At 39.0% G+C, this 24,101-nt stretch overlaps 1 protein-coding gene and 1 long non-coding RNA gene across 17 annotated transcripts in view; both read left to right on the top strand.

Annotated features, from left to right (window-relative positions):
• PDE4D (phosphodiesterase 4D) overlaps positions 1 to 24,101 on the top strand; it is a 1,509,235-nt gene that overhangs the window by 931,096 nt on the left and 554,038 nt on the right. For 2 of the 16 annotated variants that reach the window (XM_021076881.1, XM_021076883.1), the window contains exon 1: positions 1,357 to 5,337. The exons of the other annotated variants lie outside the window; for them this stretch is intronic. In XM_021076881.1, coding sequence (XP_020932540.1) covers positions 5,291 to 5,337 — 47 coding nt within the window. In that variant the 5' untranslated portion in view covers positions 1,357 to 5,290. Of the gene's footprint in view, positions 1 to 1,356; positions 5,338 to 24,101 lie in introns of those variants that run through there. 16 annotated transcript variants of the gene reach the window in all.
• LOC110257277 lies at positions 16,340 to 23,753 on the top strand. The gene is made up of 2 exons (XR_002339684.1): positions 16,340 to 18,682; positions 18,718 to 23,753. It is a non-coding gene; the product is annotated as an uncharacterized LOC110257277 (long non-coding RNA).

Here is a 24,101-nt window from a genome sequence, read left to right as displayed (position 1 = left end):
TAGTAGCTGTTGGTTATAGAAGAATGTGATGGTGACAGAAAAATATACCTTAACACTTACAGTTTCATTCTGAAAGTGAAACTCAGAGACCAATGAGTTAAGCCATTATATGTCCATATCAGATAAGTGACTAAAGGGTTTAGGAAACACACAAGGTTTGTACTAGGGTGTGTCTTTATTGTGCTGTACTTATATTAGCATAAAGATATAACTTAATCATTTGTACTATGTTCATTGTGAAATTGAAGGGGTTTGAAGAGAATGGAGTCTTGAAACTAGTAGTACAATGATAAGAATTTGACTTGAAAGTATTAATTTGTATTCCTACTATGTTTTTGTAAACATTTTTTTTTTTAAAGAACCAGACTCCCCCTTTCAAACTGAACCCAAAAATAAAACAGAGGGGTTCTGGTTGAAACAACACAAGGTACCTGGCCTTCCCTTTGCCCTGAGCAGTCTTGAGGCAACTTTGCAAAACCACAGGACTCTCAGGAATTTAGCTGGAAAACCATACCCTTGGGCGCATAACCCCCTAGTCTTGGCAGAAAGAGGCTTTAATTATAGGAAAAAGGCATGGGGACACTGGCTAGTTAGTTCTTCTTGGATTTTGAGAACACTGAACAATCTTTGTGAACATGGCTCTGGGTTTGTAGTTTACATTTTATCAATCAAATTAGCAATGTGTGTTTTTTCTTCCATCAGTCTCTTGTGAGGATAGTTAATGTGAGTCTATCCTTGAAAGAGTATCCTAATTACTCTTGTGCTTGTTATGACAAACCCAGAGCTAACATCATTCTTACTGGTGAAAAGCTGTTTCTGGGATTACAGTTTTTAAAGGAAGAGGAAAACTACCTTTTGTAGTGCTCAGTCTACAACATGGCTCTAGGAAGTTGGTGCCAATCTCTGTTGCCCTGTTGATAATTAGCACTCCTTTACTGATTAAATGATGGGGCTGGGGTCTGCCATAAAAGTAGTCTTTTATACTTCCTCCTGTATTTCTTAGAAGTTTCATGGAAAGATGATTACCTTTTAGCAGAAAAAACAGATTTGTATTACCCTAGTCCATCAACATTATTCATCTTAGAGGGCTTGTTTTCCAATGACAAACCTATTAATTCTGATAAAATGCTGTTTCATGAAGACCACACATTGGTAAAATACTAAGTCTTATGAAGTATCTTTTTTTTTTTTTTTTTTTTTTTTGTCTTTTTGCTATTTCTTGGGCCGCTCCCAGGGCATATGGAGGTTCCCAGGCTAGGGGTCCAATCGGAGCTGTAGCCACCAGCCTACGCCAGAGCCACAGCAACGCTGGATCACAGCCGCGTCTGCGACCTACACCACAGCTCAAGGCAACGCCGGATCATTAACCCACTGAGCAAGGGCAGGGACCGAACCCGCAACCTCATGGTTCCTAGTCGGGTTCGTTAACCACTGCACCACAACGGGAACTCCTTATGAAGTATCAATTTGTAAAATAGTGGTCATATCTCTGAAGACCCGGTTTCAAATATACATGGAATATATATCTATTCTCCAAGCAAGATCATTCTTTTATATATGTTGCCTTGAGTTTTCAAAATACTCAATTTAGGATTGTTTATTAATGTGCAGTCTTGGCTCCTTGAACTGTGAAATAAATTGCATTTTTTTTTCTTTGTTATCCCTCAAGCAGAAATTTGGCTTCTCTGCTATTTATCATAGCTTCTCAGTTGTGCGCCCTTTCATTCTAGTTTGTTATACCTTATTCTAGATGGTTGCATCTATAAAAATAGCAATAAAAAGCCAAGAAAAGTTTACTTTAAGAATATTCAGTTGAAATCTCCTCTTGGTTTAAATATATTTTAATTTTGCATTTCTTCCAATAATCTGAAGACTAAATTCTCTAGATTTTTAATTTCTAAAGTGATTTATTATATCTTTACCACAAGTGGAAACATAGCTAACAAGTATTGAATGTCTAACTGTATGGTTTAGAGATATTTTTGGTATTATTTCACCCATGGGTAACACATTGGCTTACAAACCAAGTAGAGTAGAATGAATAAGGTGGAATGAATAGAGTAGAAGGAATAAGAAAATTTCAAATAAATTATGTCTATTATAAGGGAAAATAATTTTCTACATCATTAAATTTTTTTTGTATTTGGTACTTTCCATGGAGGAAGTATTTTTTATATAGTGTGAGGACTAAGCGTTGGTTTTGAAATAGGTTAATGTCCATCATCCTATTGTCTTCATCATCAAAGAACACTAACCTGTCAAACAATCATCAAGTAATCTGAATTATCTCCCAGACCTCCTGCTAACATGTGTGATGAACAAAGCTGGTATAATACATGTTCTACTCTCCTTAGCATGATTCCGCAAGACTGAAATAATACGTGTAAAAATAAATTTTAGAATCCAAGGTGGTAATCTTATTTGCAGGGGCATCAAGATATGGTGATAATACATGCAGGATTTGGAGACAGACTTTCTTGGTTCAAATTGTCACTCTTACTAGATGTTTGACCTTGAGGAAGCTGCTGGATAGCAAAGTGCCACAATTCCCTCATCTGCAGAACAGGGCCAATAATAATCCATATCCAATTGTGTTGTTGTGAGGATTAAATGAGATAATAAGGTAAAGCACTCAGCACAGGAGCTGGGACACCATAAGTGTTCCTTGCTCTTAAATAGTAGTATTTAAATATCTTGTGTAATATCAATTTTTGAATTACTCTGTGATGCCTGGTTCAAAGCATTCAAAGCTTGTTAAAAACAAATCAGACTGAAGTCTTCTGGTTCCGATCACAAATGACCGTATGGAAGAGATTTATTCCCTTTAGAAAAAGGAAGTCACAGGGACACTGCCTCGGTTGTAGGAAATCTCAAGAAATATCCTCAAGTTCCTTTTCAGCTGTGGTATCATCTTTCTAAATCCAGAAGTTCAAACTGCTTTTAAAGAAGTCACTCAGTTCTTCCTTCTCCCAGGAATATTTTCATTAGGCTCATCATTTCATCCAAATAAATACTCCTCAAATTATGGCAGTTTTCAAGACTAAAATTCTTTACACCTGGTTTTGAATTTGTGGGAAATGCCACCCCCCTAACTCTGTGTAATGTTTTCTGCCATGACAGGGCCTCACTGGGGAAATCCTAACTGAAGATAATAGCATGATATATTAAATGTTGCCAGTATTCCATTTAATATTAAGCAGTTGCACAGCAGCCTTTTTAAATACCTAAGTTAAAAGTGATACATTAATATTGAATACACTGCTACTGTAAGGTCCCTCCTTCTTCTGATTCCAACGTTTAAGTGTCAACCTACTATTACAAGAGTTTACTATTTTATTCTTGCTCCAAAATGGCATCAACGGTGATGGGGTGCTTTCAGGGGATTGTTGAAGAGAATTTTTGCAACAAAGGGGTAAGCTTGAGGAAACGCATGCCATCCACTCTAGGCATGGCAATGCTTTACCTCAGCACTCCTTACATCCACACACCCCCTAATCAAACAAGCAGCTTTATGGCATGCGCAATTGCAACTGAAGGATAACCGACTTCCGCAGAACCTGCTTCTACAGGATTTCCTGTCCAGAAACGACCGGTGTGGTCATCTGTCTCTAAATGGTTACAGATCATCAAGTTAGCAAGACATCCCCCTCCTCTGTTTCTGTGCGTTTTAAAAACAAAGGAGTCGAAGTGACCAAACCCTGCCATTGGCAAATTCTCTCTCTGGACTTCTTTGATTCCCTTTCTTTTCATTGGGTGAGAAGGAGAACAACAAAATCCAGCCAACGAAAACCCTCCCTCCTCAATTTGTTCAAGGTGTTATTTCCCTGGGAGGTTATTTACAGGTTTCTCTCGGCTTAGCCTGCCCTGCCTGGGGATCACTTACTGAAAGAAGAAATCTGCTCTTTCTTTTTCGGGGCGAGCTGTGCCTTTAACCCCTTTGGCCGGCTCTTCCTGGGAGGCAAGCGAGGCGTGCTGCAGTGTCTGGGAACCCACCTAGAGGGCCCCCTTGACGCCAGCACATCCCCTGTCGGGCGGCAGCCTCTGCAGCCGAGCGGGCTGCTGCAGAGTTAATGTACAGTACCACGGAGCCTGCAAGTGTCCTGAGCTGCTCAGAGCCGGCCAGACGGCACAGCCCAGGGCAGAGGAGGCGGCTGCGACGATTCCAAAGGTTCTGCTGGAAATTCGGCGCTGGGGGACCCCAGCGGGAGCCTGTTGCCATTGTGTTTTAAAAGCATGCAAGGTCTGTATAGCTCCGGCACGAGAATCTTTCAGAAGCTGTCAGAGCATCCGAGTAAATGACACCTACTGGGGGATTGAATTGGGGGTAAAATAGAAAGAGAGAGAGGAGAGAGAGAAGAGAAAAGAAAGACAGCGGGGGAAGAAATTCTTAGACAACGGCTCACTTGCAGCTGTGAGAATTCATTTTCTTTTCCAAGGCAAAATAAGAAAAGCCCGCACATGGTTTTGATAACAACAAATTAGAGGGGTTTCTGCAGTGAAAGGATCAATAGCTTAGTCATTTGACTGAAAGAGAGCAGACAGCCTTATTATGGGGTTAGGCAGCAGAAATGAATTTTCTCATGACAGCACCTTCTGAAGTCATGATGGGAGCTCTTGGGGATCCTGTCCTGCAAAGCAGATATTGCTCCTTGCTTCCCTACTTTTGCAGTTGAAAACCAGCAATTCTGAGATTGGGGAAGGAAGTTGGCTTTTGGTTGTACGTGGTTTCCAGGTTTTTGTCTGACAGGTCTCAGAAAGCCCTGCGTTCAAGTGACCACACATGAATATGTGCCTAAGAAAGAAGAAAAAGCAATATTCATTTCTAAAGGACAGCATGGCAAAGCAACCTGAAGTTTTCCATTTCCCTTCCAACACTTCTTTAACAAGGATAACAAGAAACTGTCTTTTGACTCCTTTTCGCTCACATTCCAGAGTCCTTCCTGTGAGGATGCATTAATTTTCACTCTAGGCAGTTGGATTTTACCAGGACAATATTTGTCACCATTTAGGATTAGCGACTGAACTGGTTATTTTAGTGTGTTGACTAACTAGTGGAACCTAAATGGATGGACCCATCCCTGCAGTGCTGTGATGTTTCTTTCTTCAAAACCTGGAAGGGCTTTTGTGGTTGCTTTTTGTTTTTTGGGGGGGCTTTTTTATGGAATTCAATACTTGTTGCAATAATTGCCCACGATAGCTGCTCAAACAGGAGAGTTGGAATTCATCTATGAAAATCACTACATGTAAAATCTGAGGCGAGGAAAATATTAATGACAGAAGATCTGCCAACATGATGCATGTGAATAACTTCCCCTTTAGAAGGCATTCCTGGATATGGTGAGTAATCAATACCCCTTTCAGTTCTTAAAACTCAGAATTAGAAAATTCCAGGACAGGTGCTGGAGGCAGATTTGTCTTAAGAATATTGGTATCGAGCAAAGATGAAAAGTAAAACATGCTTAAAACCAAATGTTGTCTGAGAAAGTAATAGTTATGCAATAACAAATTACTTGTTAATATAAAAGCATCCCAAATAAGAAGTCAGGGATGAGGATGTGGACAATTGCTAACATTTCGTAGAGAGATGCAGAAAAACAAAAACAAAAAAACTTTGAGAATGGCAGCTATTTCATAAGTGGAAGAAAAAGGGAGTTTCGAGGTTTGAGTTTTGTTCTTTTGTTTTCTTTTATTTGAAAATTCCCTGGGGAAGGACACACATGCATTTCTGACATCCATGTGAATTTGCTTTGGCCTTAAGTCTTTTTGAATTTCCAGAAGAAGGTTAAGGGAAAACTTAGAATGTTGACTTAATTTTAAAATTTCATTAAGATGAGTTGGTGCCTCACACTTAAATATTTTTAACTATTCGAGAAATATTTCTACCAGAATGAACTAATTTAATAGAATGCTTACAAATGAATGATGAAGTGCTCAGACTCACATTGAACTTGCTCAGTGCATTGATATGTGGTCCTATGTTAAGGTTTAATGCAATGTATTAAGGTCCCTGGACATGTGACATCATGTACCATTTCTTGTTAGAGTTTGTGACTAAATATTTTTAGGAACTATTACTGAGGGTATTATAAGGGCAAAGCTCACCACTGAAAAATTGCTTGTTTTTACCACACCTTTAAGGTTGACTGGTTTCAATCTCTCATAGCAGAAACTTTGTGAATGCATGATACAGGCACCTTTTAAGGTTTTGTGGCTACTAACATGGTTTGGTTTGGATACTGCAATGTGTTTCATTTTTGAAAGTATTCCAGGTAAATTTTTTGGCTGGCCTTGGGATAAGTAATATCTATCAAGTACATTTCTGAGGATTTCCTGGCTATTTTATGACAGTATCTCAAATGAGATCATCGTGATATCTTAAGGCTCCACCAAAATCCCCTGCTGGTTTGTTGCAGACGTTTCAGCTTATTAGCTGAAAATCAGAGACAGGTGGGTGACGTCCTCTGTCACCGGGCAGGTACTCATCTTCTATCGATATCAGATACATCCAGAATCGACTCTGTGGCGTAGCTCCCTTCTCTGCCGTCCAGAGCCACTGTCCCCAGTCTCTGATGTGCTTGGGAGGGAGCCTGGGTGACATGCCTGCAAACCTCAGTGGCCCACTTCCAAGTGCATCATCAGAGTTCCCGACTCAGTGGGAGCTTTGGTGCCATCGCCTTGCTGGTCCTGATGGTGAGGGACAGGCATCAGCAATAAGATCTTTGTCCTTACAGATACAGTCACGTAAAATAGACTTTAACCCTGAGATTAAGAGGTCCTGGAAACAGCCCCTGGCACATAGTAGGCATTTGCCAATTAAATATATGTATCTTTGGTCTATTCCTTATCCCTTCTTTCAAGGGCAATGTTGTAACTACTAAGATTTGTTTGGGGGGGAGGGAAATGACCATTCTCATTTCTATAAACTACTTTGCTATAAAGCAACAGTTTCTGTTATGCCTAAGCCTTATTGCTTGGATCTGTTTGTTTACATTGCAGTGGGAAGGATGCGTGTACTCTTTGAATGCCTCACATTATAACCAGCTTTTATGTTGTTGCATTTACCTCACCTCTACTTTTGACTGGAAAGAAATGAGCTGTTCAACTCTGTAGTTTTTGAAAGAATGCAAATGTGCTTATTCATGCTCCTGTAGATCTGTAATATATATGTTCGAAAGGGGTGTGGAGAAAGAGAGCCCTGGTGATTTTCTTTTGTGCCTGAAGCCAGGTAACCTTTCATCCATTTCACTGCATGACGTGCCAGTTTGTTGGTGCTGTGGCCAAACGGAGCCACCGTGGAGTGTGAGTGTTCCATGTATCTGTTCTTACCTGGGCCCTTTAGAAGGATTCATGAATAAGATGTTGAATTCCAAGAAAGAAGGTGGTGGTTTTTTTCTAGGTGACCCAATTAACGTCGTGCTTGGTCTCAATTTCTCCCATTGTTGTTTCTTTCTTATTTATAACCTCACCTTTCATTACTGAGGTAAGAGATTGTGGGCATTTGTTGACAGAAAACCTTCTTTCCCTTTGTCCCGTTGCAAGAGTCCCCATTGGATTGGATTCCATACTCAAGAATTATCCTGCTAAGGAGAAAGGATTTGCCAACTTGTTCTCCTTTTCATCTTCAGAGACGCTTTACTCATTCTCGCACACAAGTCTTTTTTTCTTTTCTTTTCTTTTTTCTCCCCCACAAAGGGGGCAGATGAGAAGTTGGCAACAGCTCAATGCCAGGGAATAATAAACATCTTGAAGGAGCTGCATGCTTCGGGTTTCACAAGCTCATCTCTATGAAGGCTCTAAACCCTTTGGATAGGTAGGACACAGAGGTGCACTCCTTTTCTCTTCTGTTTATTGAGGAGCAAGATGGAGGGAACATTTGAGTTGCACGAGGTCTAAGAGGAATCTTCAAAAGTCTATCAGAAGTAATGGTTCCAGTAGAAACCTATGAGGAGGCTTCCTCCTCTGACTCTCATTCCTTCTGCCCTGGACTGGTATGTTGATAATTGAGCAAGAGTATTACAAAGTCATTGTTTATTGGTTACAAGTTAAAGTTAATAAGTGGTCTTATTACTTGTTTTAATAGAACACTACCTTGGAGAGCTAAAAGAGTGGTATAAAGAATGTGTTTTCCTTGTTTAAAGCTACATTAGAAAAATCTTGCTGGAGGATTTTATTGCGAAGGCTTCTTTCCATTACACTTTTCAACCTTTTTACTGCCAAGCCAAACAAAGATAAGGGTTTGCCTCACTAGGTAAATAAGTACTATATAGCTCTTATTTCTCATTCTGGTTGGTTGTGAAAATATAGTGGTAGCCTGGCAATTCAGGATTGGGTCTTCTTGTGTGGTTGGAAGAAGGGAAATACAAGTCAGCTTTCTAGGAATTTAAATTTTATCTCATAGCAATTAAGAGGAGTCTTTAAAAGGAATCGTTATGTAGGGGTTCAATAAGAGTGACATAAAATAGTGTACCTAATGCATGTTTGCAGCTTTTTGCCTTACTTAAACATGTATAACAACAATGTATAATCTGTTTATAAAAACTCTGTAATTTCATGCCAGAAACACCAGGGCCAGGTTGCTTGCAATTGAATTTTACATTTATTAAAGTTAGGAGGGTGTTTTATTGAAATTCCTTGGCATCTTTTATGATGGTCTCAGATCCAGAGAGGATGGTGGGAGATTGAAGCCAAAGGCCCCTCCTGGGGGAGGCTGGCCTGTGCTGCTGGCTATGGACTCCTCCAAGGAAACCTGAGGAAGATCTGGGACCAGTCATTGTGGATGTTAATGAACTGTTTTGCTTATTTGATGCTTTGGATTTTAGTTTTTAATGCTCACACACTGAAATGCCTTTTTTTTTTTTTTTAAATCCAACTCTCTGTGTGCTGCTGAGAAGTAGCTTTGATCAAGAGGCAAAATGGGGTGATTATAGCACTTTGACTCAACACTGAGTCTTATTTTTTGTTTTTCTCTTTCTAAGCTCCCCACATCCTTCCGTTGGACTTGCCCTTTCCAGGTTCCTAGTAAGAGTTAATCTAGAGAGTCACACTTTGATTGTTCCTCTGTAAACCACAGGTTCACCTCATATACTAACTGGCCTTCTTTTCTTTGATCAAAATCCTTTATGGAATGGAGCAAGACGTAAATATATACACATATATATGTATATATATTATACATATGTGTGTATACATACACACACATTTTCAACAACAATCCAATAAATAAATAATTGGAGAAAGGCAAGATGACCTGCTTGTTAATGAAAGAATAATCCCTCTTATCTAGCCTGTTAGAGTCTCTCTTTTAAGTTTTTTCTTCTCTTCCTATATCAAAATGACCAAACTCAACCTAGAATTCCATTTTCCAGATTTTATATTTTGGCCATTGCATATAACAATATGAGAATTTTAGTGGGTGGGTGAAACACTGAGTTTGATAACTGTGTATGCATTGAAGGACAAAATGGATTAAGCCTCTCTCATGTGAGATAACAGAGCTCTGCTCATTTTAGTCAACCTAAAATTCTGCCAGTGCCTGCTTGTTTTCTAATGAGATTTCAGGTCATGGCTGACCTTGCTTTAGTAGCATCTCTTTCCCTGAGTGACGAAACTACCCAGAAATCCAGCATACAAATACCAGACTCTCTGTTCTGGTCACATACGATTTATTTATAAACACATATGGCCAATAAAAGTTTAGATAGAGCTCATCATTATACAGACTCATCTTATTCACAAATCCCTGGGGCTTAGTCGTTACGTCAGCCATTGTATAAGGCCTAAGTTCAGGTTTAGATACAATACAGCAAAGATTTTTCCTGTAGGAATAGTGATCCTATTAAACATATAATTTGTCTCCTGGTTTTCTCTTTTACTGTCTTTTATTGCCTTTAGCTGTAGTCTCCTTAATTTCTGTTAGTAATACTTTGTAATTTAAATCTGAAAATAAAATTCTTTTTTTTTTGGCGTTTACATTTTTAAAAACTTGATTAAGTAATGGTATGAGAGAGGTGAAAAATAACCATCAGTGATATCAGTGTGCCCCCAACTTATAAAAATTAAATATAATTTTCAGTGCCAGCAGACTTTCCGCCATAGTAATGCAGTTGTGTCTTGAATGCTGATATCCTCAGTGGGCTAAATGGGAGGCCCAAGCCAGGGAGCTTTTAGACAATCCCTACAAAAGAAAGAAAGAGAGAAAGTATTCTCCATCATATGAAAATGACTAGCAATGAATCGGGGATGTTTTGCTTCTATTAAATTCTTCACTTTTCACCGCCTTGTTTTTGCACACATTTTAGCTGTCTTCCACTAATGCTGCAGTATCCAGAGGTGGAGGAAAATAGTTCAGAATTCTGAGAGGAAGATCCCAGGGAGGGAACCTGATAACCAGTTTCCTACTTGCCTCAGGCTAGAAGTTTCCTCCTTCCTTCCTTCCCTCCTTGCTTCCTTCCTTCTTTCCTTCTCCCATCCTCCCTTCCTTCCTCTCTTTTTCTTTTCTTTTCTTGAGAAATAGCTACACTTCACCTCTCTCTCTCTCCTTCAATCACACCCTCAAAGACAGCCATGCTCATAAATATTGCCAGGCCAAGGTTAGCTTCTGTAATGTCTTACCACTCGATGGAGCATTGTGTCGGATTTCTAGTTATTACAGAAGTACTAGCCTAGAAACAGACCCAAGGCAACATATTTCAATGGGAGATTATGCTATATAAACTTTGGGGATGTATATTTGGTTTCAAAGATGGATAATCCAGATTCTGTGTCTTTAGGTGATTGACTGGGAGAAAACAAAACAAACCCCTCCCAGTTTCTGACTCTAATTCTGGTGTTACTGCTTTGTGTGACCGTGTGAAAGCTCTTCACCACCTGTTGAAAATGAATCAGTGAATATTTACCCACTTGATGTTGAAGCCTAGACTATTAAAGAAACTCTCTTAGCACATTGGTAAGAATAACTTATTGGACAGACTGTTAAACGATGACCTGCTAAAGTCTTTTGGGTGAGTTTCTCAAATATAGGTAGCGAATCATACAGTATGCTTCATGGAAGAGATCATCACTGATTGGACTCAGGCCACATGTTTTCACATAAATGACCTCCTTGAATGGTAACAGTAACCTTCAGAAGTGAGTCTTATTTAAATCCCCTATTGCAGATAAGGAAAGTCATGTTCACAGAGGGTTAAAAACTCACTCAAGGTCACATGTCTATTACTTAGGGACACTGACCCATTGAAAACCAGGTCTGGCCTCATTTTAAAACCCGTTGTCTTTTTATCCACCATATTGTTGTGTGGCAGATGTCTTAGCACTTGGTCCAAGGACCTTCTGGAAAATAGATTAGCAATAAGACCAGAGAAAATAAGTGGATTCACTGTTAGTTAGCAAGCTGGGGAAACATATGGGAGTGCCTAGTGAATGTCACTGGACTTTCTCTGAGAATCCCCTCCTGGTCATGTTAGGACTATGACTTGTACTTCACCCACATCAGCCCATCTTTTGGTGTTCTCTTGAAGTTTCACAAAGAATTTGAACTAACCCATGTTCTCAGGGTTACTCTGGCCTATGAGGTTTTTTTTTTTTCCTGTGAATTAAAGGTGGTTTTCTGGGCAGATGTCTTAGGAAACAGGCCCCCACTTTAGGCAGATGAATTGGAAATGCAGACTGTGGTGCTTGGTCAATGGGCAGAGCTCTGTGCCAGGCAAGGGGCACCCCTTCCTCTGTGCACAGCCTCAGCCCAGGGAGCAGGGATGAGCTTGGCCTCACCCACCGAGCTGTCAGGCAGTGATCAAACTGCATGGCCCTGGCCAGGCTTTGACCTAGGCTCCACTCCGATGTGGAAGGCAGTTGTGACAGTCAATCAAATGAAATGCTTTTGGGAGTTCTTTGCTGACAATAAAAATTATATAAGTTTTGGGTTTTGCTACCATCATTATTACTTTCGCCCTAGTGTTTTAACTACAGGTCTTTAGAAAAAAAATTGGGGGCGGGGCACAGGTAAAGAACATTAAAATCTTCTATAATCACAGCTAATGCAGAATAACCAAAGAAACAGTTTAATCACAACATAGCCCAGTATCTGAGCTGCTGGAAAATGCCGTTCGTAGTGAATTGGATTAGAACATGCTGATTTATTTATGCATAGGGGATGCCTAGATAAATATGATAATAGTCCTGCCCTGAAGATACCCATAGACTAGTGAGGAGAACCTCCACAAAAACAAAGGATTACAAAATAGTAGGGAAGTGTATTAATATAGGAGTAGACAGCATGTTATAGGAGATCAAAGAAGAAACACCTAAACTGGCTGCTCCAAATACCTTAACAAAGTCTAGAAATGAGGGACTAAAAGTATATCTTATGGACTTGAGAATTAGTAGTTATTGGCAACACTTTGCAGAGGGGCTTAAGGGTGTGAGTTATTACTTCAGGAGTTATAAAGGCAGAGAAAAGTAATACACATTGCTTTCAAAATTTTGGACTAGAGGGACCAAAGAATGGGGAGAAGGGAGGAGGGTGGGAGGTGGAAGGGAAAGAAGACCCAGTAGTTAGTGAAGAACACCAGGTAATTTTAAAGGTCAAGGAGCATGTCCCAAAGGAAGGATCCAGAGATGGGGCCTGGACAACGAGGGAAGGACATGACTTCTTCCAAGATAGGAGGCCCCTGTGGGTAGAAGGATGCTGATAATATAGAGATGAGGGAGGTAAAAGGGGAACTCCAGGCCATTTAGTCTCATGCTCTCTGTCTTCTTTGGGAAGTGAAATTCAAAATCAGATCTCAGAGAGAGGGCCCTGGGGAGGGAGGAGGAGGAGCTTAGTCAGTTAAGGGACAGTTTCTGTGGAAATTGGAAAGGCTGCTGAAGCAGGGAGTGTTGGCATGTCCAGCGAGGTGGAAAAAGGCAGTGTTGCTGAATAAATATATAGAGTCAATGAAGGCTATTTCACTCTGCTTTTAAAATTACTTATGCAAAGCATTATATCAAGAAAAGGGGCAGATATGTGACAGGAATACAACAATCCTTAATTACTAAATTAAGAACTATTTGGTAGTGAGTTTCTCCTGTTGATTGTGTTTTGGGGATTCCAAAGAGTGCAGAATCAATTTTATTGTTTTTGTTTTCTCCTTGATAGTGGTAGAAGTAGCTTTATGACATATTATTAGTTTGTAGTTCCAATTTCATGACCTGATTTTGGAAGTGGGAGATTTCCTAAGCTGCCTTGAAATAACTCTCGGGTGACAGTCAGAAGTTCTAAGATTTTTGCCTGGAATTTTCTCTTCAAATGAATAAAAATCACAGTGGGGAGAGAAGGCAGAACAATTCCACTTTGCTAACTTTTTAAATAGGAGCCTACCTTTCTGTGATTTATGTTGTAATGTCGCATATCTGCTTATACGTAACCTGTTTTTATAAAGATTTCTTCAAAATCCTTCTGAAATTTACTTGAAAGTGTCCCCAGGCTCTGGGAAACTTACTGAAAGTTACAAAATATAACATGACTTTAACCAGAACTGCTATAACCTAGTTTAAATATTTATAAATTTAAATTCTCTTTTATGTTTCCATGATACCCTGAGGGGGGATTGGAGATGACAAATATAAGATGTAAATTGAGAGAGCATTTTAAATAGCTTTATAATTTTTTTAGGCCATAATTATAAACTCTATCATGTACCATGAGTTTGGGAACTATGAATTACTTTTTATCTCTTCTAATCATTAGCTCTTTCTCCCAAGTCAGCAGAGCTGACCGCTTTAATATTTTTGGTGCCCAGTGCTCACGAATTCTTTGTACAGGGCTTTCTTCGTGGAGTTTCTGCTTTAGCTCCAGAGCTCTAAATAAGGTCCAAGCAATCCTAGTCGTTTATAAGGAAACTTCATTCTTCCCACCCTTCTAGTTCTTGTGTTTTTCTTCTTAAATCTGAAGATGAGGAAATTGTTCTAAATGATTGCTATGGTGCTATAAAAGTACCTTTAGTTCTGTATCTTACCTTATCAGTTTACTCACTTCTGTCTTGTTTAGGCTTAACTGCATTCAATTAAAAGGAATGCTGAGAAATAATACCCTGATTAACAAACTACTCTAGGGCTGAACTCTGAGGCTTATCTGAAGCATTTGGTTCCTCCTGTAGAAAATCCTTAGTCTCAGATTTCCCTGGTTGTTTTAGCAGTTAAGGATCTGGTGTAACTGCTGTGGCTCAGCTCATGGCTTTGGGTTCCATCCCTGGTCTGGGGAACTTTTACATGTTGTAGGCATGGCAAAAGAAAGGAAGGAAGGAAGGAAGGAAGGTAGGACGGATGAAAGAAAGAGAAAAGAAAACTCGTAGTTTCTCAGTGTTAGATATTTGGCCTAATTCCTTGTACATGAAACTTCACTTTACTCAAGATTATCATACTAAGTGAAGTAACTCAAGAGGAAGACAGATATCATATGCCATCACTTATATGTGGAATCTAAAAAATGACACACACAAGCAAGACAGAAATAGTCCTATAGACATAGAAAACAAACTTATGGTTACCAAAGGGGGATAGTTGGGGAGAGGGATAAATGAGGATTTTGAGATTAACAGATACACACTACTATGTGTAAAATAGACAACCAAGAATGACCCACCATGTAGCATAGGAAACTCAACTCGATAGCTTGTAATAACTTAGAAAAGAATCTGAAAAAAGATTTGTGTAACTAAATCACTTTGCTATACACCTGAAACTAACACAATATTGTAAATCAACTATACTTCAGCAATAATTTAAAAAAAAAATAAAATTAAATAAAAAACATCCTTTTTCACGGATAACATAGCAACTTTATGCTCATTAATTCCGATATCATCAGTAACTGAGAAAGTCTGTCTCACATACCATTTATGTGTCCTTCATGTCTTCCCAGCTCTTCTTTTGGTCAAAAGTCTCAAGCTTATCCTTGTTCATACGCCTTCATTTAGTCTCCTCAAATAGCGTATGGTGAAGTTCTCAATGTCAGAAACTTAGTTGTTGTGTTACTTTGTGTATGTGTGTTTGCTTAGATTTTAAAGAAATAATTGGTATAATGATGGAGAGGCCCTTGATGTTCTAGAGAAGAAATGTTAGCAAGTTGATAGTGAGCCATTTGACAAAATCCCAGGGTTCCTAAGAATAGTGGAAGAGACTTGCCACAATTCAAAATGTGGTGTTGGAATCTTGGCGTTTGTGGTCTAAAAGAAGAAAATATTTATGGAAAAAGTCCCATTTTCTAGAAAATAATCCAGGCAAGATTTTTGAGAGAGGTGACGTGTTCTGGTGGATCAGGATGTCACCAATTTGAGAGGGGTGACATGTTCTGGTGGATCTGAATGTCACCGTTTTAAAGGTGGAACACATTTGGCCAGGCCTTCCCTGTACATGTCACTTCAAGGAACATTCTGTGACCAGGCTAACCTGGGACACATCACAGAACAAGTCACATTGCATTCTGTTCATAAGGGCGGCCACCTTGACACTTTGTTCTACTTTCTCTCCTCTGCTCCAGAACAGTGCTACACCCCCAGGTACTCTTAAATTTTTCTTTGACTAATGAGTATACACAAAGACAAGGATGAATAACAAGAATTATATGGTTGGATATTATTTAATTAAATAGCCTTTTGTATTATTCAAACTGTTATTGTGCCATGTTTTAAGATGAAGCGAGGGGACTTATGCTATAAAATAATAAAGCTAATAATAATAAATATCACATTTGAGAGGTTATTACTGCCAGGTATAGACTAAATTTTTTATGTACATTATCTCATTTAATCCTTCCCAAAATCCATTAGAAGGGTGCATTAACTACTTCGTAAGTGTGCAGCCACAGGTAAATTATTTAACCTTTCTCTGGGCTTTAGTTTTCCCACTTGTGAAGTAGGGACAATAAATAGTCTCCCACAATTTGGAGGTTCCTCAGGAAGCTGAACATAGAGCTACTGTATGATATAGCAGTTCTGCTCCTGGGCATGTATTTGGACAAAACTACAATTCAGAAAGATACATGTACCCATATGTTCATAGCAGCACTATTCACAATAGACAAGACATATAAACAACCTAAATGTCCATCAAAGATGAATGGAGATGTGGTACATATACCCAATGGAATACTGCTCACCATAAACAACATCAAAATAATGCCATTTGCAAACATGGATGCAACTAGAGATTCTCAGACAAGTGAAGTAAGTCAGAAGGAGAAAGATAAATACCATATGATATCACTTATATGTGCAATCTAAAATATGGCACAAATGAACCTATCTACAAAACAGAAACAGACTTACAGACCTAGAGAACAGACTTGTGGTTACCAAGGGGGCTTTGGGTGGGAGTGGAATGGACTGGGAGTTTGGGGTTAGCAGATGCAAACTATAACATTTAGAATGGATAAGCAATGAGGTCCCACTGTATGGCACAGGGAATCTCTTGGGATAGACCATGATGAAATGTAATGCAAGAAAGGGAGTAAGTGAGTGTGTATGTGAATGAATGACTGGGTCACTTTGCTGTACAGCAAAAATTGACAGAACATAGTAAATGAGTTATACTTTAATAAAATTTAAAAAAAAGGAAAAAATTATTCTCATTTCTTTGGGTAGCTCTGAAGTTTAAATGAGAACACCTGTCACTCAGTGAGTAAATGCTGACTATTGTTATTGTACAGATTCAGAGACTAGGCTGTGGCAGACTAACCAGGTTGCCCAAGGTGATCTAGTTGTGCAGTGGCAGGCCCCTTCCAACCTAGGACTTCCCCTTGGCTCTCACTTGTTTGGAGGACCACACTGCTTCTTCTGTATCACATTCTTGAAACTTTTCAGCATGTACCAGAAACAACACCTTGGGCTGAGTTTGGATTATGGGGAATAATGCATTTTTCTTCATCTCTCTGACTTCAGCAAGAATCTCCTACCCTTAGAAAACATATAAATTTCCATAAAATTTGTCATCTTGAGCATAAATAATTCCCACACACATCTTGGTTTCTGATACTCAGGAGATTTAACTGCCTTTGCAGAGGCAGCCATCCTGCTGAATTGTGTTTATCTCTCCAAATACTATTGTTTTAAATCACCCTCCTTATCTAAGACACTAATTATTTCTTTAAAACCGTAACCAGTTCATTTATTTACAGGAATCTTTCTTTCCTTGAAGATGTTTGTGCTTTATCTTTCTGACAAGACAATATTGTGACAGTTAATCTGCACCTGGTCCATATCTTCACTTATAACATATGTCCTTTCTTCACTTATAACATTTATATTACATCTTAATGATTTTTTCTTAATACATGATATAGTATTTAGACATAGCCCAGCTTCCATGTATAGCTCTTCTCTTCTCTTTTCATACACCTTGCATTTCCAAGCTAGGCTCTAAAAATGCCATCTCCTTCATATCTCTTCTCTTGCTTAAAAAATGTATTGGCTCTATATCATACACCAAACAGCATAGGCCCTGCTCACTTGGCCTCTGCCTTCCTCATCTAATGCATACATATCAGCTGCTATTAATATTAATGTTACTTCTCTTATTTTTCTACCATACATATCCCATATTTGAGTTTTCCATATATATATATACATCTTTAAGACTTTTCTTCTCAAATTATTAGGCACTTTTTAGGTACACTGTGCTAGGCACACAGAAATTAGGCAATAGTTTCAATCCTTGAACATCTTATTTGAGTATATACCTAACTCTCCATGTACAATTGTTTAGTTTTCCTTTTTAATCAGAAAATGTATTTTATCAGACATATTGCCAATGGATTCTTTTTAGACTCATAAATTGCTTTAGACCCATGAGTTGCTTTTGATTTTGACAAATATATTAAGTCATATAATAATATCCCATTTTCTTTTATTTGTCTTTGTAATATCCTCTCTCCCAGTTCCAGCCCCCAGCAACCAATGATCTGATCTCTATCTCTGTAGTTTTGATTTTTACCAAATGTCAATAAGTGAAATCTTAGAGTTTCATGTTTAGTATTGAAGTCACAAACATTTTTAAGTCATAGAACCCTTTCTTCAAGCGGTGACTTAATGTATAAAATAGATATGGCAGGTATTGGGAAGCAGCTTTGTATAAATGCTGTACTTTTGAGGAGGGACTGGGGAAGCTGGAGCCCACCTAGTCATCAGCCACCTCCATGACCCCCTGCACCCATTGCTCTAGTGTGCTTGAGGGCCTCCATGGTCTCTGAAGTCACTGCCCTGCTCGTGATGGGCCTTGTATTGGAATGTACTTCCACCTTCCTGCTTTTTGCCATGAGAAATTCCTACTGATCCATCAAACTTGGTTTTCTTGGCCTTCCTTGAACTCCAGGTAGGGTTCAGCTTACCTTCCTTTCTAGAGCTCCTGGTACTTCCTATAGCATAGTCAATGTTGCTATATAGTGATTTTTTTCCTAGTGCAGAGAGATAGCTGACTTAGTAACAAAGAGCCCTGACTCTGGATCCAGAGTGGCTGGTTCAAATCTGGACCCAAGCTTTCTAGCTGTGTGACCTTGGCAAGTTGTTTAACATCCCTTTGCCTTGGTTTTCTCATCTGTAAAATGGAGGTCATAATTTTCTTCATCTCATAGTCTGCTCTAAGGATGGAATGTTAGAACATAGGTAAAGTGCTTGGAAGGGCACCTGGTACACAGGGACTCTGACACAGCGAGGTGCAACTGGTACACAGGGGCTCTGACACAGCGAGGTGCAACTGGAGCTGGTGTGCACCACTGTTGTATTGGGCTCCCCCAAAGGAGGCTTCCAAAGGACTTGAGTGCAAGTGACTTATTTGGGAGATTATCCCAGGAAACATCAGTGGGGGAGTATGAAACTGAGGTAGGAAAGGGGAGAAAGTGCATGCAGCATTCTTTGATGATCAGGTAATGGAAGTGGGTACTTGGACTTCACTCCTACTGGGGGGCCTCTAGGAGATGATGTAGAATTTGCTTCAGAGTTTTTCTAACCAAGAAACGAATACATTTCAAGATTTATCCTCCAACTCCCATTCTTCATTGGCTGATGTCTACTCCTAGCACTGAATTTCTGGCATTCCAGCCTGATCCATGTGCAGGCAGAGCCCTAGGTAGAGCCTTGCACATGTTTAGACTAGGATTCCATTGGTGTGTTGTTGCTGAGGGCATGTAGACGTGACACTGAACAGTGATTGCTGCAGGTCTGTGAACAGAATTCTCCAGAGCTTTCTGTCTTTTCTCTTTCTTACTTTCCCTGGCCCATGTGCTAGGCCTCCATAGATCTTTGCGGAGTGAAGGAATGATTAAACACAAGAATTTTCTCTGCTTGACCTTCAAAGCTCTCTGTAATTGTGTCTCACCCCATCTGTCTCTTATTCTCATAATGTCAGTCTCATGATTCCCAAACTATATTCCTCTTCTTGAATTATGTCAGTCTTCTCAGTTCCTAGACACATCCATCCGATTTCTTTACATGGAGTGTTCTGCCCTCTGGTCCAACTCAATCCTACTCATTCTTCAAGCTGTTCCCAGTCTCCAACATTTCATCTCTTACATGAAACCTTTTTTCAACTCAGGTCACTTCTCTAAAGTCCCATTAACACAAAAAGACCACATATTTAGTGTTTGATGATCTGCTGAAACCAAAATCAATGTGCGTTTCAAGGCTAAACAAAAACATCCATATCTTATTTACCTCTTGCCTTTTTTGTCCACTCGGATACATTGTATGTAGTAATACTATTAAATACTGAAAGGAAGTTGTGCATGGGATTTGAGATTATAAGACAACCACAATTGAATACTTGTTCTTTCACTTATGAGCTATGTATGACCTTGGGCAACTGTATAGCTTACTTATCTCTTTTTTCCTTCATCTAGAAAATATGGCTTACAGTTGCTGGTTAGCTCAGGTGGTTAGAGCGTGATACTAATAGAAAATATGGCTAATAACCCTACATCACATTGCTTAAGGATTAGATGAGATATTGTATGTAAAATGCTTAGGAAAGTTTTCAAGAAATAGGGGCTTGGTCTACAGGGTCTGACAGATTCTTTTTTTTTTTTTTTTTTTGTCTTTTTGCCATTTCTTGGGCCGCTCCCACGGCATATGGATATTCCCAGGCTAGGGGTCTAATCGGAGCTGTGGCCACCAGCCCACGCCAGAGCCACAGCAACGCGGGATCCGAGCCGCGTCTGCAACCTACACCACAGCTCACAGCAACGCTGGATCCTTAACCCACTGAGCAAGGGCAGGGATCGAACCCGCAACCTCATGGTTCCTAGTCGGATTAGTTAACCACTGCGCCACGACGGGAACTCCAGACAGATTCTTTAGATTCTGAGATAACCAATATCTTTTTTGATTTTTCTCATTACACTTGTTTAGTTTTCCATTTTTCTGTTGCTTTGATTTTTAGTTGTTTTCAAAAAGGTGTTAAATGACATTTCAAGACAAAAATTGATATTTAAAGTGTTGAAAATGTAAAAAATTTTACGTGAAAAATAAATTTTCACTTGAACCTTTGAAATGAATATGCCACATTTTTCCTATTTCATTTAAGGTATCAATCATATCTATTAGGTTAAGATGATAATTGAAAACTTGAAATTCCTTTACATATTAGAATAAAGTCTTACTCTTGCTTTATCATGAAAGGACATTAAGGACTATTTTATATATTTATAATTATTTCATCAGAGCATTCACTGAGAAACTAACTTCACCTTTAACATTTTCAGGTTCTAGAGCAGTGGTTCTGTGGTAAAGATGGTGAGGGTTAGAAAGGTGTCATTAAGGAAAATAATTGTGTAATATATCAGAAATCCCTGCAAGAAGTTGTGCAAAACTCCAATCAACCCTCGTTTTACTGTCACAGTAATACAGAATATTAAAATCTGGGAGTGGAAGGATGCATGGGAAGAGGAGATGGAATGTGCATTTTAACAAAGCCCTTAAGGAGTCTTGTACCCACTCTCAGCAGGTAGTATTATGCAAGAGAAGGATCCCCTTCTTTAGAGACACATTGAACTAAGTTCAAATTCAACTCTGATAGTGACTGGCTAATTTTGAGCTAATAACCTGAATTTCGTGAGCATCATTTTTCTCATTCAAAAAAGAAAAATACAGGAGTTCCCACTGTGCCACAGTGGGTTAAGGATCCAGTGTTGTCTCTGTAGTGGCTTGGGTTTCTGCTGAGGTGTGGGTTCAGTTGCTGGCCTGGTGCAGTGGGTTAGGATCTGGCATTACTCAGATTCGATCTCTGGGCCAGGAACTTCCATATGCCATGAGTGCAGGCAAAAACAAAAACAAACAAAAAATAGTACCAATCATCCAGCTTTGTTGACAGGATTTAGTGAGATAATATGTAATTTATTTGTTTAAACCTTGCCCTGCTCCAGGCAACATTTAAGGCAGCAGCAAGGATGTTTAACTATAACTTATAGGGGAGAATGTAAGGGGAGGGCAAAGGGAAACAATGTTAATAGGCACATCCTATGTAATGAGGTGATGGAAATTATGTTACTCTTACAAATGGCACCAGAATCTTCTTGGAGAGTAGAAATGCTTTAACTGGAAGAAATACTTTGCAGTTGCCCTTGGGGTAAGAAGAGAGTCTTGAGGATTTGGCTGCTGGGAAGTGCTCAGGTGATCTGAGGGAGAATTTGGTCCTGCAGAAGAGAATTGCAGAGGATAGAGAAGAGAAAGAAAGATGAGAAGAGAGAGAGGAAGAGGAGAAGCCTACGAAAAGGCTGAAAACTAACTGGGTGCACTCAGTCCATAAACAGACCCCTCCCCAGCAACGGGGTAGGGGGGACAAAAAGACAGCCAGTGTCTGTATGTCAGATTTCAAGCATCAGTAGGGCTTGAAGTAAGCGGTTTTGGTGGTGGTGGTATGCGCATGGAAAGGAGTTGTGCTGTATTAACAAGAGAGGTCAACAAGCCCTCCCGCCAGGTGATGGTCAGTGTTAAGGGCTCTTACTGGTCATGAAGTTGGGAAATTCATCTCAGTTTTGTCTAGATCTTCAGGGAAAAAGAGGGTTCTTCAACTTCTAGGAGTTTAGCAGAAGTCCAAGGGTGTTCAGATAAAATAAAGGTTCTCACAAAGCTTTCTAGGAGTGGGTGTCAATTAGGAAGCTTATGTACAAACCCCAGTGTTGATTAGATACAAACAACTCAATGGTTCAAGGGAAGGACACCTGTTTCTGATACTAAGATCAAAAGGAAATTTGTCCCAAGGATCTGGGTAAAGAGGAGTGAGATGTAGAAAAAAATCAAAGCAGTATGATATACTTAAGATGTTTGATGCATTTTTAGTTCCCTTTCTGGCCTTTTCCTTCCCCACAAGTTTCTGTGAAGATTGTAACCTATTTAAAAGGTTTTTGGAAATTGTAAATACTATTGTTAATTAATAATCCAAAGAACATTATATACCAGATTTCATTAAAATTTCATTAAATACTGTTGAAAATACTGAGGTGTTCATAAAAGGATAATCTGAATAAAAAAATGTTCTTTCTGAGAAAATGCTCTACCTTTCCAAGTTACTACCATGAAGTCAAGAGCATTATCCCATACTTTGAGTCTTCTCGTAGGCCATTATAGCACCAGGTTTTAGAATCCTGAATCCTGCCCCATTTGTAATGGCAACAGGAGGATAGGGTGATGCAGTGTGTCTCCTAAGGAGATCTGCATCTTAGGCGCAAATGTTCTTGAGTCTGAAAATGCCTTTTGTTGTATACGAACAGACTTCTAAGTCAGATTTCCCAGTGAGGCTGCTCCCAACTGGATCTGTCAATTTATGTCAATTCACAAGGTTGCTTCCCTGTGCTTGAAATGTTTCAAGCATGGATTCATATGATTAGGAAAATAGAAACCATAAAAATATTTATGAACTGACAGGCAGCCTGGAAAGAGGATGTAGACAAAAGCCAAGGCTTCTGGAAATTATAAAATCCTTTACATTTACGAGGCCAAGTCCAATAAGTTGTTTCTTCAACAATGTATGATGTGATTGCCATTTATTTTTCTCCTAAAACAATTCCTTTGGTAGTTTTAAAAGAAATGACTACATAAAACCAAAAAGAAGGGAATTCTAGAATATAGGGTAGAAAGACTCCATGCTTTTTTTTTTTCCATTTTAAAACTCATTTGTTCATTTTTTTCCTACCTAGGTGAATTGGCTGTTAAATGTTGATATTAAGAATGTGATTCTAATACTAGAGTAGTGTTTGAATTAGTCATGAGTAAAAGATCTTCCGTTGACAGATGAGTCCATTTGTAGCAAACATCTTTACCATAACAAAAATCCACTACTTTGAAAACCATAACACATCAAAAGAATTTTGACGATTCTGGCCATTCCCCACTTCCTCTCTTCAGAATCTATTTTTATCCAGCCTCATCATGAGCATCTCCTTTGAGTAATATGAGTTGCATGCTTTCTACATTCCTTCTGTATCCTTAGTGTCTTAGAAGCTTCAATCAAGACAGGCAAAAGAAAATAAAAAGGTTTTATTTCCAAGGAAATGGCTTTTCAGGACCTGATTCTTCACACCTATTCATCACTGCTAAGTGCTCCAAAACTGCTGAGTACAGAGTTCAGGAAGCGACTAGTATATCACTATTAGGTCTCTTGTCTTAAACTGAAGTCCCTAATGTCTTTCACATTGTGTTTTATGCATCAACAAAATAGTGTGTATGGGAACATTTATGTTCAGCGTGGGGGAAAAAAATCTCCTTCATTCCCACGCTGCTGTTAAAAAAAAACAAAACAAAACAACACGAAAAACAAAAAACAAACTCTCAGATCAAAGTACTGCAGAGAGAAGGAAATTGTAGTTTCATATATGCTACAGAGCCTAAGTAGAGTGGAAGTGAGTACCTACTCCCGGGACATTGGTATGAGTTAGTCTATCAAAGATAAAACAGCACCATTTCTCTTGTAAGGAACTGAAAATTCAATAGTTTTATGGCTATCTTTTTCCTTTGCTAATTTATTCAAATGTAATCTTGACTAATCTATTACTTTGTTAACATGTCTACGTGATTAATATGTTTTTCCTCTCCTCTGATTCTGATCTATAAATTCTACAGCTGTTAATTGTATTATTTAAT

Source organism: Sus scrofa, chromosome 16 (assembly GCF_000003025.6).
Source record: "Sus scrofa isolate TJ Tabasco breed Duroc chromosome 16, Sscrofa11.1, whole genome shotgun sequence".
NCBI lineage: Eukaryota > Metazoa > Chordata > Mammalia > Artiodactyla > Suidae > Sus > Sus scrofa.
The sequence above is the reverse complement of the archived record's forward strand: the minus strand, read 5'-3'. Positions and strand labels throughout refer to the sequence as shown.